A 25,904-nucleotide genomic window follows, 5' to 3' on the forward strand; every position below is an offset into this window, starting at 1 on the left:
ACTTGTTAATCCCCAGTGCTTACCAAGGAGATGAGGCCCAGTGTTTAGGTCCTGAGGGCTCTACCTGTGAGAACAGATTAGTGTTGGCTCATTTATTCATTTATTTATTTATTTATTCATTCACTTAAAATTTATCTATCTATCTATCTATCTATCTATCTATCTATCTATCTATCTATCTATCTACTTCCCCTAAACATACAGCACCAGTATTCCCAGGCGGACTCCCAACCAAGCCCAACCCTGCTTAACTTCCAAGATCAGACAAGATCAGATCGGGTGCATTCAGGGTGTTTGGCCATAGACTAGCACTAGTTCCTAAGAGGCTGTAGGTGTCTACTTCTGTCTTTGCTTTCTTCCTCTCTTCATGTCCCAGGTTCTCTCTTGCCCTCTCCCTCCCCTCAACTGGGGGAAAGCAGGAAGACCCACACCCGAGGAAGCATCTAGACTTTTATTTACACCCCAGTTCTAGAGCCATAAGAAATCACCCCCGGGGCTGGGAAGGTGGCTAAGTAGGCTAATGTCTGCTGTACATGCAAGAGAACCTGAGTTTGCTTCCCAGAACCTGCGTGAAAAAAAATCCAGGTGTGGTGTGGCACATGTCTCAGCACTGGAAAGGGGAGGTAGAGACAGGTGGATCCTTGGAGCTTACTGGTCGGCCACTCTAGCCTACTTGGCGAGTCCTGGGCTGGTGAGAGATCATGTCTTAAAAAAAAAGCCAGAGTCTGGGGAGCCGGCTCAGTGGTTAAGAACACTGGCTGTTCTTCTAGAAGACCTGGGTTTGATTCCTAAGATCCTTATGGTGGCTCACAACCATCTATAACTCCAGTCTCAGGAAATCTGACACCCTCCTCCTCTGGCCTCCATGGGCATAAGACATGCACATGGTACACAGACATATGCAGGCAAAGCACTCATACACAACAAACAAACAAACAAACACCCCTCCCCACAAATGAGGTGGGGCCAGGCAAAGTGTCCTACACTTTAAATCCCTAGCACTTGGAAGACAGAGGCAGGCAGATCTCTGTGAGTTTAAGGTCAGCCTGGTCTCTATAGTGAATTCCAGGCCAGCTAAAGCTACAGAGTCAGGCCCTGTCTCAAAAACAAAAAAAAAAGAAAGAAAGGAAGTAAGAAAGGAAGAAAGAAAGAAAGACAGACAAAAGAAAACAGAAAAACCAAGCCGGGTGCCTGTTGAGGAATGACACCCATAATTGACCTCTGGCCTCCACTCATAAGCACCTACCTCCAAGAACATACACATTACAAAGAAAAAAAGGAAAGTCATTTGTTTTGGGGTATTTTAGATACCTTGTAGGTAGCAAAACACAAAATAGATTGCCAAGACTATAAGCATCCAAAAGGTTCCCACCACAGTAGAACCCTCCCAGCATGCCTTCTGTCTTTTGGAAACTCATCCCACCCAGAGTCAAAGTCAACACCTCTGATGCTCCCCAGGACCAACATGAACTGCCACCATTCCCTTCATGCCCTTGTCTTCTACCCCAGGGCTAAGGGATCAGACCTGGGCCTTTTTAGACGTTGACACTCCACAGGACACAGTGTTCCTGCCTTGGGGGGCTCCCTTTACTTGAAAACCTGCAAGATTTTCCAAAGTTCCCCTTCTGTCACCTTAAAGCAAAGTCACACTGAGCCACATCATTAGCCCTCTATTTTTCGTTTTGAGACAGGGCTTTATTAAGGCTGCCCAGTCTGGTCTCGAACTCACTCTGTAGCAAGGATGACCTTGAAACCCACACTAGACCCTCCTGCGTCTTTCTTCCAATTGTTGGGGTTACAGGGTCTTACTTTGGGGTCCAGGCTGAAGAGGAACTTACCGTCATCCTCCTGCCTCAGTTTCCAGAGTGCTGGGTTTCAGGCTTGCCCCAGAATGTCCTCTGTTTAACGCTTTTATTTTAGGTCCTGAGGATGGACCTGGAGTCTCACTTGCTCCATCTTTCGTTACACTACATACCCCACATACCGATTACAACATCCTTGTGGGATGCGTGCATTAACACGCGTTTTTAGAGGTCTTCCCTCCTCCGCACACATCTGTCAGCAAGCGTTTTCTGCTTGAGACACCTTCGCAGCTAAGTGACTGTAGAAGGAGCAACTTAATCTTGAATAAATGAATGAATGAATGAACGCGAGGGAAACACCCAGCAAGTTCTGCAACAGGTGAGGGCGTGGACCATGCTCACCGCGTCTGCGCAGGCGAGCGCTCTTTTTTTTTTTTTTTCTTTTTCTCCATTTGCAGGCACCGCGGAGGGTTACAGCGAAGGGCGTGGTTTCAAGAGGCGTGGCTTTCTGGAGGCGGGGCGAAGCCTGCGTGGGGGCGTGGCCAGGTCGGGTGTCCCGCAGGCCGCGCGGGCGCTGGCTCAGTCTCGCGCCGTCGTTCGTCCGCCCTGTGCCGAGCGGCTCGGCGCCTTACGCTCTACGCCGTCCCCGCAGTCCCGGTCCGGCTGACCCCGGCCACGCAACTTCGCGACCATGTCCAAGCTGGCGAAGCTCGGGCGCGAGGAGATTATGGAGTGCCAGGTGATGTGGGAGCCTGACAGCAAGAAGGACACGCTGATGGACCGCTTCCGGGCGGCCGTGGGTGCCGCCTGCGGCCTGGCGCTGGGTGAGTGCGGGGCACGCGGCTAGTACACCCCGGTCCCGGGCCTTCCCTGAAGCGGTTCAGTCCAGAAAGGCCCGCTCTAGGAAGGTCCATCCTAGCAGTTGGGATAAGCCTGTGATGGATGGATGGATGGATGGCCGGGGTCCCTGTATTGGGGTTGGGGAAGCCCCCTGACTTGGGGTACCCCTCTAGGGAGGTTCCTCTTTGGTCCCTTGATGAATGCCTAGTGTCTCTGTCTTGGAGTTGTGGGAGCCCCCATTGTCTTGGGGTCCTCTTCTAGGGAGGTCTCTCCTAGTTGTTGCCATGGACCTCTGGTGGATGGATGGCCAGGGTCCCTTGTCCTGGAGTTGGGGGAGTCGAGGGTTCTTGGTCCTCCTCTAGGAGGTGCTGGTCTTTTGATGGGGTATCCTTCACTGTTGTGGGTAGCATCACCTCATACAGAGGCCTCCCTCCTGGCTGCAGCCCCTTCTTGTGGGTGAGGCTCACCCTCTGGAAATGGCAAACCCCCCTCTGGTTCCTTGGATCTTTTGCTAGGTTTACCTGCTTGGGAAGTGGCTCCTGGGGTCTTGACTTCCAGCTTGTGAGGACTTCTGTTTGGTCTGATGTGCAGTTCTTTTTTAGTTCATGCGACAGGCTCCCTCCATTTGCCTTTGCTAGGGACCAACTTGAAGTTTCAGGTCCCTGAAAAGGTCGAAGTTTGTTCATCCTTCCTCCTTTAAGGTTGTGGTAGATGTTTAAACTCTCAGCCCCCAGGCAGACCCTCCTTCCAGCCACCACCCTGATCTGTCTGGTTGTGGGTGGGGCAGCCCTCCCAGGGATCCACAAGGCTTGGCTAGTCCTGTGGCCTGCTCTCTCAGGTGTCTGCAGAGGGGTTTTAACTCACAATGACTTTCTTCTTCATTTTTATATCCCCCGCCCCCACCACCTCCCAACCATAGGGACCTTCTTTGTTTCTGTTGGTGTCAATGTCTGTCTTGCTCCCAGGATCTTTCTCGGGGTGTTCCTTCCTGAGTCTTCTCTTCCCCCGCCCTGAGCCGCAGTCCTCAGGGTCTCCTCTCCAGTGTTTGAGCAGCACTTGGCTTTCCTGCTTTCTTTTGCTGGGTAATCTTTTTGCTGTCATTGGGTTCCCAGGCCCTCTGCATCCCCTTGTTGAATGAACATGGAATTGCAGGCTTGCTCAGCCTGGAGATGGAAGAGGAGCCTCCACAGGCTTCCTTTTCTTCTCTAACCTGGCTCCGCCCCTTCCCTCCTTCCCTCTCACCTGGAGACAGGTATTTGCCTGGCTGCTTGCGGGGCTTGCAGACTGTGATCAGTGTAGGTGTAGGATTAGAGAAGAACCTTAACCCAACTCGATCAATGTCTGGATTGCATCCGTTTCCTGTCCTCCATTCTGTGCCTGGACATCATCTGTCTTCCCGGCCAGCAGTGATGAGTGGGCCTGACACTTCAGAACGTCAGTCCACCCAGGGCGTCCCTTTGAAGTGGACTAGACCTTTTTCCATAGCAAGAGAACAGTAGGGAACTGTAACCTGACACCCTGCAGGGACCTGGCTGCACCACTGCTGCTGTGTGACCGGGAACCAGTCGTCCGATTGCCCCAGGCCTCGGTTTCCTCATCTATAAAAGGAGCATGCCGAGACTACCAGTTGTATCCTGGTGGAGAAATGGCAGGCCCAGTGCTGAGCATTGAGCACTGTACACTGTCACTGGCTGGAGGTTTTCTGAGTAACCCCTTAGCTTTAATGTCCTCTCCTTCAAATCTCTCTGGCTGCTGGTTGGGTTCAGGCTTGATCTTGAGAGGTTTGTTGACTATCTTGTGTTTAAAAATTGGGAGGCAGCTTGGCGGTGGTGGCGCTTGGGAGGCTGAGGGAGCGCTTGGGAGGCTGAGGCAGGCGGATCTCATGAGTTCAAGACCAGCCTGGTCTACAGAGAGAGTTCCGGGACAGCCAAGGCTACACAGAGAAACCCTGCCTTAAAAACAAACAAAAGTTGGGAGGATTACTAGCTGGGGTGGCTCACACTCAGGCGCTTAGGCAGAAGGATTGCTATGAGTTCAAGGATTTCCTGTATGACAGAGTGAGACCCTGTCTCCGAAACAGTTACTACAAAATAATGCCGAGGGGCTAGATATGGAAACCCAGAGCCTGTCGTCTGTGCACTGTTCCCACTTCATGGGTGGTGGTTGCATGGCCCCTCCCTTTGCCCTTTCCTACTTTCCTTCCTTCTTCCCCTTCCCTGCCTGGCCTTGGCTTTTGGGGATCTTTCAGGTCCAACTCAAATGCTGTCTTCCGAATGTTGTGTCCTTTCTCCCTGCTCCATTTGCTTTTTTGTATTGTTCTGCTCCTGCCTTGCTGGTTCAGTCATGGTGAGCATTCTTGTGTAGAGTCAGAGTGTACCCCCCCCACACACACAGTGGCTCACTCACTATGTAATCCTGGTTAGCCTCGAACTCACTATATAGATTAGGCTGGCCTTAAACTCTCAGAGATCCACTTGCTTCTGCCTCTAAGTGCTGGGATTAAAAGCAGGCATGCGCCACCACACTTGGCTGACCTTAAACTCACCATCCTGCTTTTACCTTCTGAGTGTTCTGGTTACAGTCATGCACCATCCCACCCAAGCGTTTCATTTAAAACTAAGATTTTTAAATGCTAGTTCCTAGTTCAGAGTCTTGGTTGAGTGTTAAACACATATGACCCAAATGTGCCTGTGCTCACCTGGGCCTCGGATTGCTGCCCCTGAGTGGATTCCTGGCTTACTCCATGATGTAGGAGACAACAGTGGAAAAGTTCTCACACAAGGTCCTCTAGGCGCTGAGATGCCCTTGTGACCATCAGTTCCCTAGGTTTGTAGTGCTGGCCACACCCCTCAATGATGTTGCTGGGAACACTTCTTTTCTCTTGCGGTCCTAGGGATCGAACCCAGGGTCTCCCACATGCTAGACAGGCTCTACTAGTGATCTGCACTCCAACCCTCTCATTTTTTTATTTTTTAATTATTTTTTTTTTTGAGACAAGGTCTCTCTTCATAGGCCTGGATATCCTGGAAATCACTGCGTAGACCAGGCTGGCCTTGAACTCACAGATGTTCCTCCTGTCTGCCTCCTGAGCACTGGGATTACAGATGTGCCTGGCCAGGGTCTTGACAATTGTTCAGGCTGGCTTGGAACTTACTCTATAGACCGACCTTGGCTCTTTTGATCCTGGAAAAACCTGCCTCAATATCCTGAGTAGCTGGAATTGTAGACCTGAGCCACCAAACCCCACCTGAACCCGCTTTTGTGTCTAGGCAGTCTTATCAACTGGAGAAGCATTTTGCATCCAGAGCCTGCCATTCCTGAGGACCCAGTTGGGGAAGCCTGAGGGAGGGAGAGGAGCTGTGGGGCCTGTTTGGCTAGTGTTGTTTCCCACAGGTGCATGACGCTGTCTCTCTAGGGGAGCTGCCCCAGCTTTGTGCTGCCCTCTGCCTGCCTAGATTGAGGTGCCACACACTACTACATACTAAGTCTTGTGGTGGCTGGTCATGTACGTATGGACTCAATATATACCACCGAGGTGCCATGTGTGATCTTCATGCAGATGAGGGATGATACCAATGGTGGATGCCTTTGAGTGCCTTTACTATGCAGGTGTCCTCAGTAACCCTGGAATGGGCATCACTAGCCTCCCCTTACGGAGAGAGAAACTAAGGCTCAGAGGGGGTCAGTAATGTCTGAGGTCACTCAGAGTGGCAGTTGAATGCAGTTGATTGTAGGTTTTGTTCTCTGTAGCACTGTGTCCTATTGATTTCCACAACAGCTGTGTCACCACCAGCATTCATTAGACAAGAGTGCCCCTGCTCAGAGGTAGGACAGCTCGCCCCAGGCCATTTGCTCAGAAGTGGCAGAATGGGTGATAATCTGACTCACCTAGCCTGACCTGGAGCCAGAGTAAATTCTTTCACTGGTGTGGGAGAATCTGAAGCCTTTTGTCAACAGTTTGAGGTGACCCATGTGGGAAATTATGTCCTGGAGAGGCAGAGTGACCTGTCAGAGCCTGACCAGCAAAATCATTCTGGCTCAACATTTTTTTTTTCCCGAGACAGGGTTTCTCTGTAGCCTTGGAGCCTGTCCTGGCCTCGCTCTGTAGACCAGAATGGCCTTGAACTCACAGAGCTCCACCTGCTTCTGCCCCCCCGAGGGCTGGGATTTAAGGTGTGCTCCTCCTCCTCCACCACCACCAGCACCACCACCGATTCCCTGACCCCTGCGCCCTGCGTTTCTGGCGTGTATGTATACATCCTACCTGGGGCCCAGAGGAGGTTGAGACATCGTTGCCATGACCCAGTGCCTTCTTGGAGTCTAGAACTGCAAAGCCCCACATCTGTCTTTGCTGTGTCTTTCTCCCCTTGTCTCTGCATCTCCAGACACTTTGCTTCCCTTGCTGCATGTTCCTGCTCCTACTCCTGGCCCCACTTGTCGTTAACCCCCCCCCCCCCTCCCCGCAGCTGTCCGCTCTTGTGCACTAAGCGCCTTAACCTCTGAGCTGCCTCTCCAGCTCCCACACCCAGTTTTTAGCTGGGTAGGATCTGCAGAGGGAGCTCAGGTGGCTTTGGGTCTCTTGTAGCACACCAGTCCCTGCTGTATTCCCTCATCTGTCTTGCAGAGACTCACAGGGTCTCTGAAGCATCGAGTTCACATGAACATGTTGATGAGTATTGTTTCAGGTAGTTTGGTTGGGTTTCTTTCTCAGGCCTGGGTTACCAAAGGAATCTGTACCCCAAGATGGGAGTCTGAGGGAGTGAGTTCCAGGTTTCAGTGATATCCCACTTTGTTGAGAGAGCATGTGGGTTCTCCCGAGCCTAGGGGACTGATCTGCTTGTAGAGTTTCATGAGTGACACTGGAAGACTTCAGGAATGCTAACCCGGACTCATTTGTGTGAGGCGTCTCTCCTCCAGCAATGTTCACCCCTCTCAGTGAGCCCCATGACTCAGGGGACTTTGCCATTGACTTTTTCCTCCTCTGTGGTCCTGAGGATCGAACCTAGGGCCTTGTGAATGCTAGGCAAGTCCTATACCACTGAGCTACTTACAGAATCCGCTCTTTATTTATTTTTTTAATCTTTTTTGTTTGTTTGTTTGCTTTGCTTTTTGAGACAGGGTTCCTCTGTGTGCCTTTGGAGCCTGTCCTGGAACTAGCTCTTGTAGATCAGACTGGTCTTGAACTCACAGAGCTCCGCCTGCCTCTGCCTCCGACTCCTGTGATTAAAGGCGTGCGCCACCACCTAGCCCGAATCCTCTCTTTATTTTTGAGATAGGGTCTCAGTCACTTTCCGCCCAGGCAGACCTTGAATTCAACTAGGCTGGCCTTGAACTTATCTCCCAGTCTTAGCTCCTGGGCAGCTGGAATTCTTGCCCCCATGCCTGGCCCGCAGGTCAGTTTCGGGTGAACACGTGTTCTGTTAAACAAATCTGGAGACAGCCTGGTGTGGTGGCACACGGTTAATCTCGGCACTCGGGAGGCAGAGGCACTCAGATCTCTTTGAGGCAGAGGCCAGCCTGGTCTATATAGTGAGACTCAATCTCAAAAAGAGAGAGACAGAGAGATAAGAGAAACACACGCTAAGAATAAACTTTCGGAGTAGATGCTGGAGAGAGAACTCAGTAAGGAAGGGCATCTACTGCTAGGGGAGATGACTTAAGTTTGATCCCCCAAATCCACAAAGCAGAAGGAGAGAATAGGCTCCCGAAAGTTCTGTGTGATGTTGTGTGTGTACTAGCCCCCTCCCCCCATAAAAAGTAGCTATGTTAAGCAGGGGGACTGAGGAGATGACTCAGGTGGATACTCTGTAAGCTTGAGGACTGGAATTGGGTCCACAGACCCACATCAGAAATGCTGGTGTTCCTGTAATCCTTGCTGTGGGCAACTGGTGCTCACTGTAGCCAGCCTAACCTACTCGGCCAGCTCCAGGTCCCAGTAAGAGATCATCTCAAAAAACAAGCTGGGGCTGGGAAGATCACTCCAGGGTTAAGAGTATATGATATTCTTGTAGAAACCTGGGTTCAGTTCCCAGCACCTACATGGCGTCTCACAGTTGTCTGTAATTCTCGTTCCAGGGGACTGGACTTTCTCTTCTGGCCTCCATGGGCACCAGGCACACATATGGTGCACGGACATACAGGCAGGCAAAACACTCATACACATAAAAAAAAACACAAAATCAAATATTTAATCCCAGCATTTAGGAGGCAGAAGCAGGTAGGTCTCTGTGAGTTCAAGGCCAGCCTGGTCTACAGAGTGAGTTCCAGGACAGCCAAAGCAGTTACACAGAGAAGCCCTGTCTTGAAAAACCAACCAACCAACCAAACAAACAAAAATCTTTAAAAAACCCAAACAGATAAATGGATGGTGACTGCGGAATGGCACCTGCGCCTCCACATGGGCACACATACACGTACACAAAGATAGCAAGCTGAGTGTGGGGCTGCGCCCCTGTAGTCCCCAGAGGGCAAGAGTTTGAGGCCAGCCTGGGCCCTCTTGGGGACTGCGGATGAGGTTTAGTTCCTCCCAGTCATTCGGGGTGGCGCTAGAGTCACGGAGTCTTTGGCATGTGAGGTTCTCAGGCCCCGGGCTTACTGCTAAGGGGCTCCCCTTTGAGACTGGGCTGAAAGGTGCTGTTTTTTTTCTTTTTTTCTTTTAGGGAATTATGATGACTTGTACCACTGGTCTGTACGGTCATATTCAGACTTCTGGGCTGAGTTCTGGAAGTTCAGTGGGATAGTCCACTCACGAATGTATGATGAGGTAAGTGGATGTGGCCACACTTGTGTCCCCTCTCATGTCTGCTTTGAAAATCCCATGTGTGGGCCAGCAACACGGCTCAGTGGCCTGATGATCTGAGCTTGATCCCTTGGGACCCACATGGTGGGAAGAGAGAACTGACTCCTACAAGTTCCTTACACCTCCTCACAGTGAACGCCCCTCACACATGCACATATTAAACATGTGAGAGGTGGGGCCGTGTGACTGTGGAGAGGCAGCTCAGAGGTTTAGAGCATTATTGGCTGCTCTTCCAAGGATCTGGGTTCAGTTCCCAGTACCCACACAACAGCTCACAACAGCCTGTAACTCTGGTTGCAGGGGACCCAACGTCCTCTTCTGGTTTCCACAGGCTTCCTCTGCACACATGTGGTGCACAAACATTCATGCAGGCAAAACATCCACATGTACTATAAAATAAAAAAATAAGAAACATTAAAATAGCACACAGGCTGAAGCAGTAGGATTGCAAGCTTGGAGCCAACCTGGGCTACATAGGAAGCCGCTGTCTCAAATAGCCCCAGACAACACCTCTCTCCCACATGAGAAGCAGCATGAGATGGAGCGGAGTGTGTCAGAGAGCTCTCATCTCCTCTTGGTGCTCAGGTGCTCCGTAAAACCATGCCGTGGGCCAAGAGTCGGTATCTGAAGTGCTTGTGGCAAAGCCTTCTGTGAGGCTGATGTGTGGCGCTCAGGGAAGGATAGCAGGGTCTCAGGACCAAGGGGAAGACAGAGTCCTGTTCCCAGAGAGTTGTGGGGTGGGTGGGAGTGGGGCAGGCCTCAGGCTTGCCTCCTGGTTTTGGTGTGTCTGTGGGTCTGGGCTCTACTGATTTTCTTTTGTGTTGGGCATGTACCTGGGGACTATGTGATGATGAGCAGGTGCTCTGCAAGTGAGCCACATCCTGGTTCCGGACATTGCTGCCCCTTCTTCTTTTTTTTTTTTTTTTTTTCTCTGTGTAGAACTCTCTGTAGACCAGGCTGGTCTCAAACTCCTAATGCTTTTGCCTCTACCCCCTGAGTACTGGAATACCAGGCCTGAACTCCCCACTTCCGGCCTGGGCATTTCCTTTACTTCCTGTTTAGCTAAAACGGTCGTAAATAGGTGTTCAGTAAATTCTGTTGTAATTTCCGGGAGTGGCTTCCCTGAGTGCAGGGCTGGGCTGTCTCCACAGGTCAAGGGTGGTATATGGGCGATGTCATAGACTCTGAGTTGAGCCCTTGGCTCCCTTCTGCTGCCCCTCTGCAGGTCGTGGACACATCCAGAGGAATTGCAGATGTCCCTGAGTGGTTCAGAGGTAGCCGCCTCAACTATGCAGAGAACCTCCTACGTCACAAGGAGAATGACAAAGTCGCCCTTTACGTGGCCCGTGAGTCCCCTCGGTGTCCTGGGTAGTGAATGTGTGTGGTCCTGTGGGTGTGGAGGCACTGCAGGGAGGGTTCCGACTGGGTATTGGAATATTGGTCTACGCCTTCCTGACGTAACAGACCCCTCTGTGGGAGATGGAGAGGGTTGGTCTGAGGAGGATTCAGCTGCTGCTTGTTTCCCATGTTTTTGTGTGTGTGGTGTGTATTTGTGTGTGCACCTTCAGGAGTGTGCAGGTGCACATGTGTGTGAGTTTGGAGACCAGAGAGCAACTCGGGCCCTCATGCTAGAGTTTTGAGTTGTTTCCGGGGGCTGCTTGCTCCCCTTTGAGCAATAACACTTTCTTCTCTTCTGTCGAGAGTGGGCCTTAGTGGAAGTTGAGTGGGTGGAGCTTCCTGGGGCCTTAGCATTTGGTTTTTTTAGACAGTGCCAATATCTACTACCAGTGAGAGCCATTGGGGTCTCTTAGGGGCTTGGCCCTAAAGCAAAGGACCCCATGTGCTGTGCTCTTAGCTGTCACATGCCTAATGTCTGTCCCACTCTGACTGGTCAGCTTCATTAGTCTTTATCAAGGTTTTTGTTTGTTTTGTTTACTTAGAAGTGTACAGGGGAGGGAGTGTTACTGATAACTGGGCTTGGTGTAGGACTAAGTGAGCTTGAGTGAGGTTTTTAGTTCAAAACCAAGCCATGTTACTGTTTTTTTTTTTTTTTTTTTTTTTTTAATTCTTTGGGGGCCCACCACCCAGCTCCTGATTATTCAGAGACTTATTCTTACTTGTGAACACCTGGCCTTAGCTTGGCTTGTTTCTAGCCAGCTTTTCTAACTTAAATTATCCTGTTTCTCTTTAACTACATTTTGCCACTGGGATTTTTACCTTTCTTTATTCTGTATGTCTGTCAGGTTTGGGCAATGAACAACCCCTTTTGCTTCTTCTTCCTCCCCTGGGTTCCTAGCCCATGGTGCAGTTCAGACTGAGGCGTTGGCTCAGATACCTGCCAGCCTCCACGGTCTCCTCATGGATCCACTCCTCAGACCCAGGCAGGTGCCGGAACTGCTGCTTTGAGGCGTATGGGCAAGTTCCTCCTCTCAGGAAGTTGATGGTCTAGGGGAAGGCCCTTAGTGTTAGGAAGAACAAAATAGCCTAAGAAAAGAACTGGTGGGCTGAGGGGGCCTTGCTTTGGTCAGAGCAGCTCGGGGCAAGGCGAGGGGATGCCTTCTTTCTGTTAACTCACCTGTTCCCTGCCTCTGTCCTCGTAATCATGGCGCATGGCCTCTTGCATTCGGTTGTCCTGGCACCTTGAACTCACAGAGATCTGCTTGCCTCTGCCTCCACTGCCTGGCTAACATTAGCTTTTTAAGGTCTGTCTTGTTGCACCCACCAGTGTTTCCTTCCTGAACACCCATAAGGCCCCATTGCCTGGACGTCTAAGTCTGTGTGCATCAGAGGCTTGTGAAGGCTGCTCTGCTCCAGCCCCAGGCTCCTGGTTTGACACCTCTTTACCCTCCTCTCTGGACCATATAAACACATGGTTCCTGGTCCGACACCGCCTTGCCTTCCTCTCTGGACCGTATAAACACATGGCTTCTGGTCCCACACCGCCTTGCTTCCTCTCTGGACCGTGTACACACAGATAGTTCTTGGTCCCACACCGCCTTGCCTTCCTCTCTGGACCATGTACACACGTGCTTTACTTAGTGCTCACATGCTTCATGAGCTCTTGCTTTCTCCCACTGCAATATGGGAACAGACTTAACCTCTAAAACCTTAAATCCAAAACAGTGGCCTTCCTGATGGTTAGGGGAAACTGAACTACTTCTCAAGGCTTGTGGTGAGGACATCCTGGTGTGTGCTGAGCCAAGGGTGATCCACCATTCCTGTGCCCCAGTCCCCTCTCTCCTAGAAAACAGCTCAGCTGGGCTGGCATTTCTGTAAATTCTGCCTACCGTGGGTGGAGGAGCCCTCTTCTATTTCACTCTCCCTGTTCCTTCCCTTCCTTAAAGGTGTTTTGCTGAGCCCGCTTTCCTTCTTGTCAGAGCGGCAGGTGCCCCTAAGCCAGGGCTACCTGTCAGCTTGTAAATTCGTGCTGAGAAGTAAGCTCAGGGTCTGACACCTCCCACTGAGCTTACTCTCCTCCCTGGCCCAGAGTTGGCCTTCCCGAGGCTGGTGGTGAGCAGCATGGGAACTTGAAGATCACTGTGTTTCATTTTCTGCTGTTTTTCCAACTCATCTCTGGCCCCGTGCCCCACAGGTGTCACCTGGCTGCACCCTGCTCACCTAGGCATCCACCACAGCACTCAGGCTTCCTGCGGCATGTCAGCCTTCTTGCTTCTCTGAGTGGCCAGCAGCCCCTCAGCTCATCAGCTCATCAGCTCATCAGCTCATTGAGGCTTTTGTCAGCACAGCCCCAGTGCTCTCTGAGTATTGCCACCAGGGATAAAAATGGCCCAGGTTGTAGATACCGCACTCACCAAGACACCAGTTTTGTGCCTCAGGGAATGAGGAGGCTCACTCTCTTTGCAATTCCAAACCACAAAACTCCTCCTGCCTCCTCTTCCCAAAGCCGTTGTTTCTCCTTCCAGGACTCCATTTCCTTCACAGTGCAGTGCAGTGGCTGTGCAGGGTGACAGAACACCTGACAGCCCATCTTAGGTTTGCCACCTCCGTCCTCAGTCCTTTTGGCTTTAGCTGGCTGATAGGGGCTGGTCAACTGCTGCCTGCTGAGGCCTCCCCCCTCAGTGTGAGGGCCTCTACAAAGCACAAGAGTCCTCACAGCAGGCAGCTGGCTCCCCACAGTGGGCCCCTGGGCAGCTGCGAGATCTTGCTTCCGTGCTGGGATAGGCATGCGCTTTACCACTGAACTTGTCTGCAGTGCAGTTTTCCTTCTTAGAGCAGAGGCTGAGCCTGGGGGTCACATACGAGATGTTTACATTACAGTTCATAGGACCCTTTCACAGGGTCACATACGAGATGTTTACATTACAGTTCATAGGACCCTTTCATGGGGCCACATACGAGATGTTTACATTACAGTTCATATCAATAGCAAAGTTACAGTTAAGAGATAGCAATGAAATAATGTTATGGTTGGAGGTCACCACAATATGAGGAACTGCATTAAAGGGTTGCAACATTAGGAAGGTCAAGAACCACTGACTTAGAGACAGTGTTATTCACTTAGTGGCCCTGACTGACTTGGAACATGGGCTTGAGTTGGCAACCCAGCTGTTACTCGTGGTTTCCACAGTGACCCACGGGTCACTTGGGCTAGGCCTGTGAAACTGGAGGGGCTGTGTGAAGCACCCGCTCCACTGCCATTTTCAGTTCTCAGTAGTTGATAGGTAGAAGTCAACATGGATGTTTTAATATAATTTCTTCACTGAAGACTCTTGTGAGCCTTGGAGAGCCCTCACAGTGAGGCCTCTGCAGGCAACAGTGATCATTTAATGTTCTTTTGTTCTTTTGGTGGTAGGCAGGTTAGCAAGATCTTACTTTGTAGCCCTGGCTGGCCCTGGAACTCACTGTGTAGACCAGGCTGACTTTAAACTCAGGTTCACCTGCCTCTGCTTCAAAGTGAGCCGCCACACCTAGCTCATTTAATTTTTTTTAATTCATACTGTTTAATTTTTGCATTAGCTAGTCAGTAAAAAAATAGCCATCGCAGCCTGACTGAAGGTGGACTGCCACTCAGCAATGAAAGGGAGGTGACAGATGCTGAAAACAGGGGAGATAGTCATACATGTGCCACACTGAGGGGAAGCCCAAGGGCAGTCTCAAGGGCAGCTGCTGTGTCTGTCTGGCCATAGAAACTGGTAATCCCAAAGATGGGAGGAGAAAGACCAGCTACCCAAATCCTGGCCAAATTAACTAAAGCAAGCTTTTTATTCATGTACAGACTGCCTTCTCCTAAGGTGGGGTTCCAGAGGTCACATTGGTCATGAGGAAGACAAGGTTTTTATAGCTCAGGGGTAGTGAGTTTCGAAATAGGTGATATGGCTGGCAAAATAGGTGGGGTTACAGGAGCAGCACTTAAGTATAGTAAGTTAGTCATATATAAAGACCTCCTGAAACAAAGACAAGGTGGTCATAACAAGGTAGTCATAGTAACAGGTAGTCATAACAACCTTTTGACATGGTTGCCATTTCTTGGAACAGGCAGCACAGAACCATTTGTAGTTAAGATTACAGATGGGGCATAGGCCAATCGTTTCACTATTCAGACTGTCTAGATGGGTAGCAGATCGGCAGTTCCTGGGGGCAGAAGACTGTGAGGGGTGTGTGACTTCAGGATGGTTCTGTGATGATGGACATGTGGTGGCAGTGCCAGGAAGTGTCACAGGTGACAGCTGTGCACATGCTAGCTTTATATTGGTTTCCCTGCCGGCCTCCATATTGCACTCTGGGCCCTCCCACCTTCTGCCAGTCTGGTTATTTTCATCAGCATCTCCTCTTGGGAATCCCTCCTGTAGTTGGAGTCTGGCTCTCTCGAGTGGCGCCACCCTGGCCTTGTTCTGCATTGTCCCATGTATAGGTCCTTTTCTCTTGTTCTGGCTGACTCAGGTCCCTTCCTGCATGGCCTGTGCATGCTTGAGCTGTCCTGTTCTCTTTTCAGGGGAAGGCAGAGAGGAGATTGTGAAGGTGACCTTTGGAGAGCTGCGGCAGCAGGTGGCTCTGTTTGCGGCTGCCATGAGGAAGATGGGCGTGAAGAAGGGGGACCGTGTGGTTGGTAAGAGGTTTTCTCCTCCCTCTCTTTTCTTTCTTCTCTTCCTCATCTCCTTTTTCCCTCCCCTTCTCCTTTCCCTCTTTTCTCCTTCTCTCCCCTCCCCTCTCCCTTTGGTAAATGCCTTTTAGTGCTGTGGTGGTTCAATCCCTAGTACCAAACTCAAGCCAAATCAAACCAAGCAAACAACAAAATGGCCCAGAAAGTGAGGAGCCTTGAAAAAGTTTAGCCATGTGTAGAGCACACCCAGCCTTATACACGGGTCAGAGCTGATTCAGAGTGTGAATTGCAGAATGTCCTGGGTGTGGTGGTGCACCCATCATTCCAGAATCTGGGAGGCAGGAGGATTGCAAGTTCCAGACCAGCTCAGGTTCCATAGGGCGATCACACCTCAAAACAAAGTCAATAATAACATAAAACAGCAAGAAAGATAAGGTAAGAATCCCCCACCCTACTGTTCTGTGGGGACCAGGAATTCTCTTCATTGTGTTTCCAGAGCAGAAAGCGGCAAGGATGTCCATCCAGGTGTGGTCTGTGCAGCTGGTAGATTGACAGATGCACATAAGCGTTAGCGTTGCCGCGGGGCAGTGTGGAGGAGGAAAGGGGCCAGGCAGCAGACATAGCCTGTGCCCTGGCCCTGCCGCTGATGAGAGCAAGGTGTCTGTAGGAAGGGGGGCACTGTGACAGATGCCCGGCACTTACCTGTCATGGCTTTTCACCTCTACCTGCCCCACTCAGAGCTGCTCAGAGCCTTATTCCCTCTCAGTGCTTTTCTTCCCCCAAAAGATGTACAGAACCCTAATGCAGAAGGCATGGACAGAGGGAGTCTCTGGACTTGGGGCCCAGGAGCTTATTGGGACTGCTGTTCAGGAGGCACACTGAAATCTGCAGGCCTCCAGGCCTGGAAGTCCCTCCCGAACTGTCACTGTACTCCATTGTTCCCTCCGGTGGCTTTACACTTCCCGCTAAGATCCTTGGTTTCCCAGCAGGAGGACGGCCTGTGGGGAGCTGTCCTTCACCCAGTTAGTTAATGGCGGGTAGGGTGTGCCCAGGGAGAGCCACTCTTCCAGGCAGCTTGGGGCGCAGTCCCTGACCCACAGTTGGACAAGGCCACAGGCCAAGGCGATGATCTGAGTGGTTACGTGCCATTTTCTGGCAGGGTTATGCCTCTCTTGAGGAGACTGGCTGACAGCAGATGCCAGCTTGTGTTTGCAGAGGGTGGGTCTGCAGCCACAGTGCAGGGAGCAGATCTGGGGCTGGCCCTCTGCAGCTCCTTCTTAGACGGTGGGAAGGGCATGGAGTGGTGGGCGGGGCATGGAGTGAGCACAGCCTGTGCTGGTTGGCAGGAAAGGCTTGTGCCAGCTCACCCCACTCTGTTGCCTGAGTTCTGTGTTTCCCCACTGCACCTGGCACACCGAGGTGCACAAGCACCAACTCCCTAGAGGCCACCCCGGCAATGAATGCTTCAGCAGATTCCCCACCAATCTCCAATGTCAGCTTGACTCTTCTTTGTGGGCTAATGCCTCTGATGTCATCTTTATGTTGTTTGTCTGGCCTGCATTCTCTGGGGACAGGCTCTGTGTCTGTCCCTGAAGATAGGCTCCGTTTCCATTCTTGGCCTGACACATGCTGTGGAAGGCCAAGCACACAGCTGGCATCCAATAAATAGCTGTTAGGGGAATGCGTGTGAGGACCGGGCCAGCAGTTCATCCATCAGTTGAGGTTTGTCTTTGGAGGCAGGTTCCTGTTATGTGGCCCAGGCTGGCCTGGAACTGTGTTCCTTGTGCATGTGTCGCTGCATGCAGCCATTGCAGCCTGTGGAGCTGAGGCATCACTTTTCTTGTGTCCTTTTTGGCCCTGTTTCAGCTCTTTTTTTTTTTTTTTTTTTTTTTTTTTTTGAGACAGGGTTTCTCTGTGTAACCCTGGCTGTCCTGGAACTAGCTCTGTATACCAGGCTGGCCTCAAACTCAGAGATCTGTCTGTCTCTGCCTCCTGGGTGCTGGGATTAAACATGTGCACCACAACTGCCCAGCTGCCTCTTCTTATTATTGTTTTTCTTCCCACCAGCTTGTTTTATGGTGCTGGATTGGAACTCAGGAGGCTTGGCAAGGGTCCTCCATCACTGAGCTGTGAGCCAGCCCTCATTTGCATTTTTTTCAAATCTGTCTGTAACAGGTGTTTCTGAGAGAAGGTAACAGTGCCAGGGAACCTTTGAGACCCATCCCGGGGCTGGGCTCTCCCTGGGGAGACTGGCTTAAGCAGCCAAGGCTCTTGAGTCAGGCTGGCTCTTGGTCTGCCCTTCTGTGGCTCTCATTCAGCCATGTGAATTGTCCCATGTGAAGAGTGACAAACAGCACAGCTGCCTGCAGGGCTGAGGAGGGGCGTTAAACTGATCATATCTGTTTTCTCCTGCTTGCAATGTGGCTCCCAAGGTAGGCCTGATGACTTGGGAAGAGGGCGGGCTGCTGGTCATGTCAGCAGGGAGTCCCCGTTTGTGCACTCCCCTGGGCAGTGAGTCCAGCCTCCCTTGGGTAACAACGACAGGGCTTTTCAGTTCTGCTCACAGGCAAGTGAACACTTCTGCAGTGGCCTTGCCAACTGCCAGGCACCAGTTGACTCTTCGAGGGGACTCTGCTTGACCCCTGCCCTTGGAGTGCCTATGGCTCATCAGCAGGGAACACACGAGCTTAGAGAGGCAAAGTACAAACTGTTGTGTCTCTCTGGAGAGGGTCGTAACAGCCCCAGGTGGGCATTGGCTATGGCCCATCTCCCAAGGCCTGGGGTGAAGTCCTTTCTCCCCAGAGCACTATCTGGTTTTGTTGATGGTGGTCCCTCTGGCTGTAGATGTTCCCTGACTCCCTGCATGGTACCAGTTTCTTAGGTGATGGGGCCTGCCCTCCTTCTGCCCCAAAGGGTTACACACAGCTCTCTCTGTGCATGCGCTCACGTGTCCTCTCTCATTCCACCCACCCATCTGCCAGACAGCATGTTTCTTAGGGTGTGCAGAGTGCGCTGAAAGGCGTTGGTGAAGCAGATATGAAGACAGGGGGAGGTCTTTGCTGTCACCTGAGAGCCCTGCATTAAACAGGTGCTACACACATGGTCAGGCTGGTACAGCACTCACAGCTGTTTCTTAAGTGCCTGGCTCAGGGAAGGCCTCCGTGAAGAAGCGCCATGTGATGTAAGAGCTGAAGGACAGGTGTGCACGAATGTGGACTGGTGCCTGTGTGGGTGTGCTTAAGTACAAAGTGCAAACGCCCCGGGGAGGAAGACGCCTAGAACACTTGAGGGACTGAACTAAGCAAACAGCGTGAGGGAGAAGAGCTGGGAAGGGTAGGGATCACCCTGGTTCAAGTGTGGAGAATGGACCAGTGAGGCATGGTGAGTGCGCTTGCTGGCGTCTCTGTTTCTCAGATATTTCAGGCTTCTCAGAGAAACTTCCAGAAGACTGTTGCTTTGACTCCCTCAACCCAGAGCTTTCCCCCTCCCTCCCACAGGTTATCTGCCCAACAGCGCGCACGCTGTGGAGGCCATGCTGGCCGCTGCCAGTATTGGTGCCATCTGGAGTTCCACGTCGCCAGACTTTGGTGTGAATGTGAGTTGGGGTCCTGTTGGAGGGGCCAAAGAGTGTCCCTGGTGGGGGGGGGGACTCCCCAACCCCTTGGAGCTTGTGGCTGTTTGAGCTGAGCTCTGAGTGTCTTCCTGGGCAGCCATAAGAGGGAGGGGAAGGCTACAAGGAAGGATCTCGTCATGGGTGCTGGGGATTGATTGATGGAGCACACAGCCTCACACACACCCAGCGTGAACAGGGATCTGGTTTTGAGTCATTTAATTTTTCTTTCTTTAGACAAAGCCACACTCTGTACTTCAGACTGCCCCTGAGCTTAAGGCAATCCTCCTGCTTTAGCCTTTCAAATTCTAGGATTACAGGCATAAGCCACCTCACCTGACTTGGACTTTGTTTTGAAGTTTACAAACAAACTGGTTCTGGTTTCCTTCCTGCCTGCTGGTTCTCACTTCTCGGTTAGCAGGTGGTGTGTGCAACAGTATTTGCTGGTTTGGTGTCATGATGTCATCTGGCCTTCTCTGCCTGGGACTTTGGGACTCTGAGGTTTCCTGAATGTCTGTCCTAACCTTCTTGGGCTTTCTGTGGAGCCATGGTGTACTGGGTGTGTCCAGGGTGGCCCTGGCACCTGGAGTGTGCTATAGTGACTGGGAAAGCCTTCTCTGGCCACAGTCGTCAGGTCAGTAGGGCCCTGGACTCATGGACTACCAAGTGCCAGGAGGATGTGCACTCTCCTGATGCCAGTGCCTCTGACCCAGGGTGGGTCAGTTGGTGTGGCCAACAGTTGAGGGTTGGTCTGGGTGCTGGACTGGTAGAGCATGGGCTGAGTTTGGGGTATATTCCTGGCTCATTCTTCAGGGGTGAACATGTAACTCACATCTGCTAAAAAAGTCCTGTTCTCTTGGCAGAGGCATTTGAGGTATCATTTCATTTTCTCATGGAGGAGGCGTGATTGTTCAGGGCCCCTCGCTTTGGTCCGTGGCACAGTGAGCAGAGGTGATGCCCCGTGTGTTCTTTCCCACATAGAACCAACCCCTGGACTGTCTGGGATCAGCAAGGGTTGGCCTAGATTGAAACTCTGCAGGTGGCTACCAGCCCCAGGGTCTACTGTGGGGCTGAATGAGCTATTTGGGGCCCATGGAGTCCTCATAGGAGGTTCTAACAAGGTGGCCCTAGGTGCTGTTTTGCTTGGGTCCCTCAGGTCTTTGGGTATGAGGCTGGCCACCTGAGGTGTAGAACCTTGGATGTGGACCCACAATGCACCTATGGGCACTGAGAGGACACAGGAGGCCTCTGTGGTTGGGACCCTTTTAACTGTCGGGTCAGTAAATACTGCTCTTGCTCACTAGGAGGGAGAGAGCATTTTGTCGTCAGAACTGGAGTATCCTGTGTGGGGGCCGCAGACCTGAGGCAGAGCTCCAGAATTGGCCTTCCGATGGTGGTGGTGGTGGGGTGCACCCTTTAGTGGACTGGAGTACCCTCTCCTGGGTAGATGTTACCACCAGAGAGAGGCCTGTGACTCCAAAGGACTGGTTTCCAGTGAGTGGGTTCCCTGGCTCTTTGTCTTGCAATCTGGAGTCACAGCTGCAGGCCGGGTAATTCTTGTTTGTTTGTTTCTTAACACTAGGGGGCAGCAGGGCTCCACTGTCTCCTCCATCCTGCAGGGCCTTGGCTGCAGTCTCCTCCTGGACCAGAGGCTGCTGCTGTGTTTAGCCACTCAGCTTCAGACTCTAGGGAGGGTCTCCTTTCACTGGTCCTCTTTCCTGCCTTACACAGGAAGCAAGCCTAGAGCTGCCTGGCAGGGGACAGATAAATGGCATCTTCATGAAAGGCTTCATGAAAGGCTACCCCTTGCCTACTGGCTCCTGGTCTAGGGCCTTACATCTCCTGGCTGTCCAGTGTTTTCTCATCTCCACATCTGTTCCCTATGAACTGTGGCCTTGGGCAGATCCAAAGTCATTGAATCTGCTGCTCAGACTGTGCCTACTCGACACTGACCACCCTTGTTTAGGGTGAAAAGCAGCTGGGAAGGGTTTCTGGAGTGGGGAGCAGGTCCATTTCTCTGACATGCACCATGGCCTGTCTTAGTCTCCCGACTGCTGCTACTCTTCTGTGCTCTGTGTAGCACATGTGTGGGTTGTGGGCCATTGCGCCACAGGACGTGACCTGCTCAGTGCCGCACTTGCCAGCCACTTGGTTTTTTTCTGTTTTCTGTTATTTTAGAGACATCAGGGATGCCACCCTCTAAGAGGCCACGTGCTTAGGGCTCAGCCTGCAGCCTGTTGCCCTCATTCTGCAGTGTGCTTCAGTGGCTTGAGGGTTATGTGAGTGGAAATAGGGCAGCCACTGTCCTCACTCTGGTGGCCATCTGTGTGACTCAACATTAGCCACTGCTTTCAACACCTGGTTGGTTGCCAAGCGCTGGCGGGGTGTTCATTGTAGCACAGACAGCTGGCCCAGCTCTTGGGACCTCAGCAGGCCCACTGCTCCTTCACATGCTCTGAGCCCTCTACCTCACCTGCCCGGCCGGGGGGAGCTTCGGCTGTGACCTACAGGCTCTGACTTGGAAACGCCTGTCTTCTTTGCTATCTGACTACTATCACTGTGACTGGGAGTATCTTTGCGTTGTCTGAACCTTAGGCCTTATCACCGTGGCTGGGGGTGTCCCTGCAATGTCTGAGCCCTAGGCCTCTGGCTGCTGAGTCTTCCTTTTGGCCAGTTGAAAATGGAGATGGTCTTCTGAGATGAAGACCCTGCCACCTGCTAACACCCTCCCAGGCTAGCTCCTTCCCAGCCTCTCTGGCCTTGGGCTTTCTAGACTTGCCCTTCCTTCTGTGAACGTTGTCCTTGGTCCCATGCCTGGTGTTCCCTTCTAGGTGCTGATGTGATCTGCCCAGGGCCCTCAGCACCCACTTCTGTCCTGCCATCTATTCTGTGTGTTGCTCCAACAGAGCAGCCTGTCAGTTGGGAGCCCTGGTACCTAGGGGTCAAGCTCTAGTCCCAGCGGTGCCACTGGCTTCTTGGCTGCTCTGCTCCAAGGTTTTAAGTCAGTTCCTCTCAGTAACGTTCCCAAGTCCTGATGCCACGAGAGTCAAAGGAGGGCATGACTTTGACAAGCTTAGAACATGCATGTAGGTCGAGGGCTTCGAACATTGTTATGAGTGTTTACTGACAACCATTTTTTTTTTTTTTTACCACCTAACCAAGGACTCTCCATCTGTGTTTGTGTCTCAGCTACACAGCAGGCAGAGTCCATGTTCTTGTGGTTGAACGTTCCTATAGCAAAGACCAGGACAGGCCCCTGTGTCTGTGCTGTAGGTGTTCAGTGTCCTGGAGTTTTGGGGAGCCCTTTGTTTATGGGGTGAATGAGGGAGGGAGACAGGTGTTGGGCACTGTTGTCGCCGCACCAGGTCCTGGGCACTCACCACTCAAAAGCCAGTGTCTGGGAGGCAAGGGTTGGAGAAGAATCAGGTTTATTCAAAGATGGAGGATAGAGAGGGCTGTCATCCCTGGTGCCCTGTCCTGGGAGAGTCGTGAGTGCAAAGGGGACTTTCATGGGGGAAAGGAAAAGTGGAGCAGGGAGGTTGGATCTTCGTCACCCCCGGGGGGTAGGGGGTGTCTCCCTTTCCCCTCTGTTCTGAGCAGAGCACCACAATGGGGTTCAGTGAACTTCCAGGGCTGACAGCCCCCACAGAGACCTCCCTTCTGAAGGCAAGACCTCACGGCCCTCACACTTGCGTTTACTGGTGGGCAGGGGGTGATGGCCCTCAGTCAGAGACTCTCTGAGGTCATAGCCACACTTTGGACATGGCCTGCTGCACTGTAAGGGGCTGTGTGAGTGACTTTCAGGGCTAGTGACTGTCTTCTCAATCAGATTTGGCAAGAATTTTATTTTGTTGGGACAAAAAATAGGTTTACTGTTTTTTATATAGTACTTTTATAAAAGTTAATTTATTTGTTTGTTTATTTGTTTGTTTGTTTTTTGAGACAGGGTTTCCCAGTAGCTATGGAGCCAGTCCTGGAACTCACTCTGTAGACTAGGCTGGCCTTGAACTCACAGAGATTTGCCTGCCCTTGCTTCTCAAGTGCTGGGATTAAAGGCGTGCGCCACCATCCAACAATGATTTTTTATATTATACTAGTCCACTAGTATAATTCTTTCCTTTTAGTTTTAAATTTTATTCTTTTTTTTCTTTTTCCCCCAGAAGGAGTTTCTCTGTGTAACTTGCCCTGGCTGTCATGGAACCCGATTTGTAGACCAAGATGGCCTTGAACTTCAAGATCCATCTGCCTCTGCCTCCTGAGTGCGGGATCGAAGGTGTGTGTCACCAGCCCTGCTCTTAAGTTTTATTCTTATTTTTTAAAATAATTATGTGTGTGTATCCTGTGTCTGTGTGGTATGCATGACACAACATACATGTGGAGGTCAGAAGACAACTTTGTGGGGTCCACAGTCTATCTTTCACTTTTTCTTGGGTAGCTGTCAGGCTAGCATCTTCACCCTCTGGCTGGCTCAACCTGACCTTGAACTCGCGAACTCGTGATCCTCCACCTCAGCCTGTAAGTGCTGGTGTGAGCAGCAGTGCCCTGTCCCATTCTTCTCTGAGCTGTCTGCATTGTGAACACTCTTTTAGAAATAGAACCAGAAGCAACGACACCAGAAGTTGTTTCCCCATGACTTTCTGATCATGTTCGTATTTTGGAGAGAATGGGGACTCTTGTGGGTTCCCTGGCAAGTGCCCTGCACATGGGAGGTGGAGTGAACCCACTGTGCCTGTGCTCTGGCTATCAGTCAGTGTGGGCTTGGGAAAATGATGGCTTTGTGGTGAACTCAGTCCCGGAACACGAGATACCCAGGCGTTAGGGTGTATCATAACTCCAGGTGCGCTGCTTGGCAGGGGCAGATTGCTGGGCTGAGGGGGATGCTGCTGTAGCCTGGGGGGGCACCTTTAATTTGCCCCCCACCCCGCCCTTTCGATTCCTGCTGAGCATCACAAAGGGAGCTCCGGAAACACTGAGCACTGGAGCAACTAATCAGTCACACTTAGGGCTCTAATTAACCTAATGGTCCCTCTGTAGGTGGCCAGACCTGCAGCCAGGTAGAGCCTTCTCTGCCTCACTGGCCTTGCTAGCAGTGGTGGTAGCCTCCTGGCCGTCCACGGTGTGGTAGGGGCTGAGGAAGTCTGCTTCAGTGCTTTGATCTGTTCTCCTTTGGGGGCGTACAGCAAAGGGGTCCTGACCCTCCTCCATCACATGGCTGTGCCTGTCTACATTAATTTGTATGGGCGGTAGGAAGGGGCTACCCTTGGTTGGCTGTGAATTCCCTGTGCGTGGTGCACAGTTTTATTGGTAAGCCTGCTCCTCCAGCCAGGGCTTCCCGAGCAGTGTGTGTGCTTACAGGAGAATGTGAGCACTTGCAGGTGGATGCAGGTTCCTCTTACACCGAGGTTTCACAGAACGCACACCCTTCTGGAAGGCAGACGGCTGTGTTTGTGGAGGGCTGTGGTGAGAGGTGGCCTGGGCAGTGAGGGCCTCTGCTGGGGCCGGCAGAACCTTTTCTGTTTTAGGTCATGTTTAGGGCTATTTAATGTCGAGGCCTTCCTCGGTGTGGCTATCACTTCCTAGATGTGGCTATCACTTCCTAGATGTGGCTAGAGTTTGCATGGGCTGCCTGTATTGGCTGCAGGTGCTGAGGACAAGTGGCATTGCTCAGTCCTGACACTGACATTTTTCTTCTCCTGCATTTATAGTTTCCAATGATCCCTCCTCTCATTTTCAGGGTGTCCTGGACCGGTTTTCTCAAATTCAGCCAAAGCTTATCTTCTCTGTGGAGGCTGTTGTCTACAATGGCAAGGAGCACGGCCACCTGGAGAAGCTGCAGCGAGTTGTAAAAGGTACTTGGGGGTCCTGCCCTGGGTACATGCACAGACAACAGCTGGGTCTGACCTTGTCCACCCCTCCTTCAGGACTGCCTGACCTGCAGAGAGTGGTGCTGATCCCCTATGTCCTCCCAAGGGAGAAGATAGACATTTCCAAGATCCCCAACAGGTGAGGAGCCACCACTCTCCAGACTAGGTCCATCCATATATCTGAGTTGGGGAAGTCATTGGCTGAAACCTTGCCGTGGTATGGAGTGTGGGAGGCCCCCATGATGAGTCTCTCCAGACCAGATAGCAGTGATATACAGGCACCTTCAGCTTCCTTCCTTTCTTGCTGTGGCCGGGGAGGGCACCAGGCCTGCCTTCCTAGAGATGTGCAGATCTCTCAGGGCCACTGTTCTTATTGTGTGTCCTCTGTGGTGGCTTAGGGCTTAGGGCAGGGAGCATGCCCTTCGGCTCTATCCCCTTTTGCAGATGGGCCAAGGACCTGCAGGTTTTAGTCCCTGTGGGGTTCTTGAACCTGTGCCTCCCAGGATGCTGGGAAACAATGCTGTTTGTTCCTGGCTGCTGCTGATCCCTCCTCTGCTTTTCTGGCCTTCATAGTTTGTCAGTCGGTTAAGCCTTAGTTCGTGCTACTGGCAGGTGCCCCCCACCTCCCAGGTTACAGTCTGAGGCTATGAGGAGGGACTGTGGGGACGTGGCAGCCCTCCACCCCCACCCCATGTCCTCTGTGAGAAGAGGACTAAGACAGCCAGTGAGTGACATTGGGACCCCTGATTTTTGCAGGGTGCTGTCTGGGGCCCCACAGGACATGAAGCCTGTGTCCTGACCTCCACAGGTGCCGTCTGATTCAGGGGATGAGACACACCTGTGGGTGGGGAAATGCTGGCTGCTGGGCCCACAGGCACAGCACAGCCATCAGGAGGGAACAGAAGTACTCAGGAGTTGCTAGTTGTCT

The 25,904-nt window shown here is 51.9% G+C and overlaps 1 protein-coding gene across 1 annotated transcript in view; it reads left to right on the top strand.

The window, feature by feature from the left end:
- The first annotated feature begins 2,371 nt into the window (after window positions 1-2,371).
- Aacs (acetoacetyl-CoA synthetase) overlaps window positions 2,372-25,904 on the top strand; it is a 37,794-nt gene continuing 14,261 nt past the window's right edge. The window contains exons 1-7 of the mRNA XM_038346307.2: window positions 2,372-2,626; window positions 9,302-9,405; window positions 10,667-10,787; window positions 15,395-15,508; window positions 19,000-19,097; window positions 24,847-24,961; window positions 25,034-25,115. Coding sequence (XP_038202235.1) covers window positions 2,494-2,626; window positions 9,302-9,405; window positions 10,667-10,787; window positions 15,395-15,508; window positions 19,000-19,097; window positions 24,847-24,961; window positions 25,034-25,115 — 767 coding nt within the window. The 5' untranslated portion in view covers window positions 2,372-2,493. The remainder of the gene's footprint in view (window positions 2,627-9,301; window positions 9,406-10,666; window positions 10,788-15,394; window positions 15,509-18,999; window positions 19,098-24,846; window positions 24,962-25,033; window positions 25,116-25,904) is intronic.

This window comes from Arvicola amphibius, chromosome 10 (assembly GCF_903992535.2).
Source record: "Arvicola amphibius chromosome 10, mArvAmp1.2, whole genome shotgun sequence".
Classification (NCBI taxonomy): domain Eukaryota; kingdom Metazoa; phylum Chordata; class Mammalia; order Rodentia; family Cricetidae; genus Arvicola; species Arvicola amphibius.